The sequence below is a fragment of the Myotis brandtii genome, unplaced genomic scaffold, assembly GCF_000412655.1.
Source record: "Myotis brandtii unplaced genomic scaffold, ASM41265v1 scaffold1072, whole genome shotgun sequence".
NCBI lineage: Eukaryota > Metazoa > Chordata > Mammalia > Chiroptera > Vespertilionidae > Myotis > Myotis brandtii.
The window spans coordinates 1-3,319 of record NW_005353643.1 but is presented as its reverse complement, the minus strand read 5'-3'; the positions used below and the strand labels follow the sequence as shown (position 1 = coordinate 3,319).

At 48.8% G+C, this 3,319-nt stretch overlaps 1 protein-coding gene across 1 annotated transcript in view; it reads right to left on the bottom strand.

Annotated features, from left to right (window-relative positions):
* LOC102245258 (ADAMTS-like protein 3) overlaps nucleotides 1-3,117 on the bottom strand; it is a gene marked incomplete at its 5' end in the record, with an annotated part of 69,808 nt that extends 66,691 nt beyond the window's left edge. Inside the window, one exon of the mRNA XM_014541780.1 lies at nucleotides 3,072-3,117. Coding sequence (XP_014397266.1) covers nucleotides 3,072-3,117 — 46 coding nt within the window. The remainder of the gene's footprint in view (nucleotides 1-3,071) is intronic.
* Nucleotides 3,118-3,319: the final 202 nt, after the last annotated feature.

The following is a 3,319-nucleotide window of genomic DNA, read 5'->3' as shown; positions in this document are numbered from 1 at the left end:
TAATTTCAGAGAGGAAGGGAGAGGGAGAGAGAGAAACATCCATGATGAGAGAGAATCCTGGATCGGCTGCCTCCTGCACGCCCCACACTGGGGACTGAGCCCGCAACCCGGGCATGTGCCCTGACCGGGAATCGAACCCGGGACCTTTCAGTCTACAGGCTGACACTCAACCACTGAGCCAAACCTAGCAGCTAGGGCTGGACCTGGGAAAGATGATGCTAAGTGAAATAAACCAAACTGAGAAAGACAAGAATCACATGAGGTCACTGATATGTGAAATCCAAGGAACCAAAGGAATTGACCAACAAAATAAGACCGGAAGCAGGAGGGCATGGGACAGACTGACATACCTTGATGTGGGGGTGGGGGGATGAAAAGAGATAAACCAAAGAACTTATATATTTACTATTTTAGAAGAGATAAACCAAAGAACTTATATACTTACTAGTACTAGAGGCGCAGTGCACAGATTTGTGCACCGGTGGGGTCTCCTGGCCTGGTCTATGGGGATCGGCAGAAACTGGCTCTCCGACATCCCCCGAGGGGTCCGGGATTGTGAGAGAACTCAGGCCAGGCTGAGGGACCCCACCGGTGCACGATCGGGGCCCATTGGAGCCAGGGAGGGACTGCAGGAGGGCTCCAAGGCGTGTCTGGCCAGTTTAACCCAGTCCCGAACAGCCGGACCCCAGCAGCAAGCTAACCTGCCGGTTGGAGCGTCTGCCCCCTGGTGGTCAGTGTGCGTCATAGCCACTGGTGGAAAAGCCAAACCTTCCAGGGACAATCTGCATATTAGCCTTTTGTGTATATAGATGGGAAGGAACCGCTTTTGATTTCCCGGTGACTCGGGTCGTCACAGGGGATAGGAACCAGCACCCAACTCCCACCTCCCGGAGCCGTTTCCGCGAGAAGGGAGGTGAGCCTCTACATTGGCCCCAAATGGCTGTGCTTTGTGGACACTGGTGTTTTCTGACCATTGTTTTGCATTTCAGACTTTTAAGGCTGATTATTTGAATTTTGCTCTTTTGTGCTGACGGATGGAGCGCAGAGGAAGGCTTATACAGTTTAGAGTTTCCTCAGAAAATTAAGAAAAGAACCCACCATATGGCAGAGCTATTCCCTGTCTGTGTATTTACCCAAAGAATCCAAAACACAAACTTGAAAAGATGTTAGTATATGCATCCCTGTGTTCACTGCAGCGTTACTTACGATGGACAAGACATAGAAACAGCCTAAGTGCCCACTCGGTGTGGCTCAGTGAATAGAACGTCGGCCTGCGGACCCAAGGGTCCCGGGTTCGATTCCGGTCAAGGGCACGGACCTCGGTTGCAGGCTCCGCCCCGGTCCAGGCCCTGGTCGGGGCTCATGCAGGAGGCAACCAATCGATGTGTCTCTCTCACATCGATGTTTCTCTGTCTCTCCCTCTCCCTTCCACTCTCTCTAAAAATCAGTGGAAAAATATCCTCAGGCCCTGGCCGGTTTGGCTCAATGGATAGAGCGTCGGCCTGAGGACTGAAAGGTCCCAGGTTCGATTCCCGGTCAAGGGCACAGGCCCAGGTTGCGGGCTTGATCCCAGTGGGGGGCGCGCAGGAGGCAGCCAGTCAATGATTCTCTCTCATCATTGATATCTCCATCTCTCTCTCCCTCCCCCTTCCTCTCTGAAATCAATAAAGCTATCTTAAAAAAAAAAAGGAACATGCAATTACATTAAAAAAAATATCCTCAGAGGAGGATTAAAAAAAAAAGAAAAGAAAAGAAGGGGGACATATATATACAATGGGCTACTGCTCAGCCGTGAAAAATGACGAAATATTGCCATTTTTGTCAACGTGGAAGGATCTTGAGGGAACTTACTATGCTCCGTGCGATCACGCAGGGGGAGGACAAAAAAAAATGCACGATTTCACTCCGATGTGGGATATAAAACAGAACAAGAACAAACAAACAAAAACGCATCCATAGGCACAGACCACAGGCCGGTGGTCAGCAGAAGGGGAGGAGCCTGGGGGTCACGTGTTTGGTGATGGGCGGGCAGCAGACTTGCTAGTGAGCCAGCTGCCTTGTGCACAGATAAAGGGGATGGAGCCCACAACCCGGGCAGGTGCCCTGACCGGAATCAAACACCCAGAACACTTTAGTCCAAAGCCGGACACTCTGTCCACTGAGCCACACCGGCTAGGGCTGTATTCTTCTTTTGTGGCTTTTGGAGAATAATTTCACCTCCCTCAGTCCCAGCCCCCGGATTTACAAAAAAGAAATAACCACACCTTGTGTGGTTTCAAGAGCTGGGTTAGATCCTATATATAAAAGCCCTTTGGTCCTCGTCGCGGCATGAGGAAGGTTGAGAACCACTGAATTAGAATGTTGTAACCCTGACACTTATATAACGTTATAAACCAACGCCACCTCAATTTTAAAAAGGATAAGATGTGTCAGCCTTCCGCACGTGTGTGATGTTCCGAGTTACCCATCGTTCTCTTTAACTCATTTTTATTTTTAAATATATTTTTATTGGTTTCAGAGAGGAAGGGAGAGGGAGAGAGAGAAACATCCATGATGAGAGAGAATCATGGATCGGCTGCCTCCTGCACGCCCCACACTGGGGATGGAGCCCGCAACCCGGGCCTGTGCCCATGACTGGAATTGAACCCGGGACCCTTCAGTCCGCAGGCCGACGCTCTGTCTACTGAGCCACACCAGCCAGGGCTCCTTAACTCATTTTGAAGTGTGTGGGACAGGTATTGGGAGCAGGACAGACGAGTTCAAGTCTGTATTCTTTTTTGTTTAACCAAAAAACAAAACAAAAAAGCCCTTTGAACTCTGAAGGTGTTTATAGACATTAGGTATTATTTCTAGGAATTCAGAAATTATGAAATACCAAATTAGCTCAGAAATGCGAATTGGCCCAGAAAGGTGGTATCATGGAATTGTTTAAACCTGTTGTCGATTAAACAATTATTCAAAATTTCCACAAAGGGACGGGGAGACTGTGAGCTTCACGGTGCACATTACAACACTGTAGCTGCGAACATGATAGATTTTACTCGATTCTGTATTTTCATGACACAACTTACATGGTTGCTGCACGTCTTGTAGCGAATATTCTGCCCCTCACAATTCCTAAAGGGAAAAAGGGGGGGGGGAGAGATAACAATGTTTCATGTTCATAGCAAGCAGCAAAAAAAAAACACACAAAAAAAAACCCACCAAAAAACCCCCAAACAAGGCCCATGGCAGAATAGATTTAAACAGAGTGAATTCTTGCCTGGCCGGCGTGGCTCAGCCGTTGAGCGTTGACCTAGGAACCAGGAGGTCACGGTTT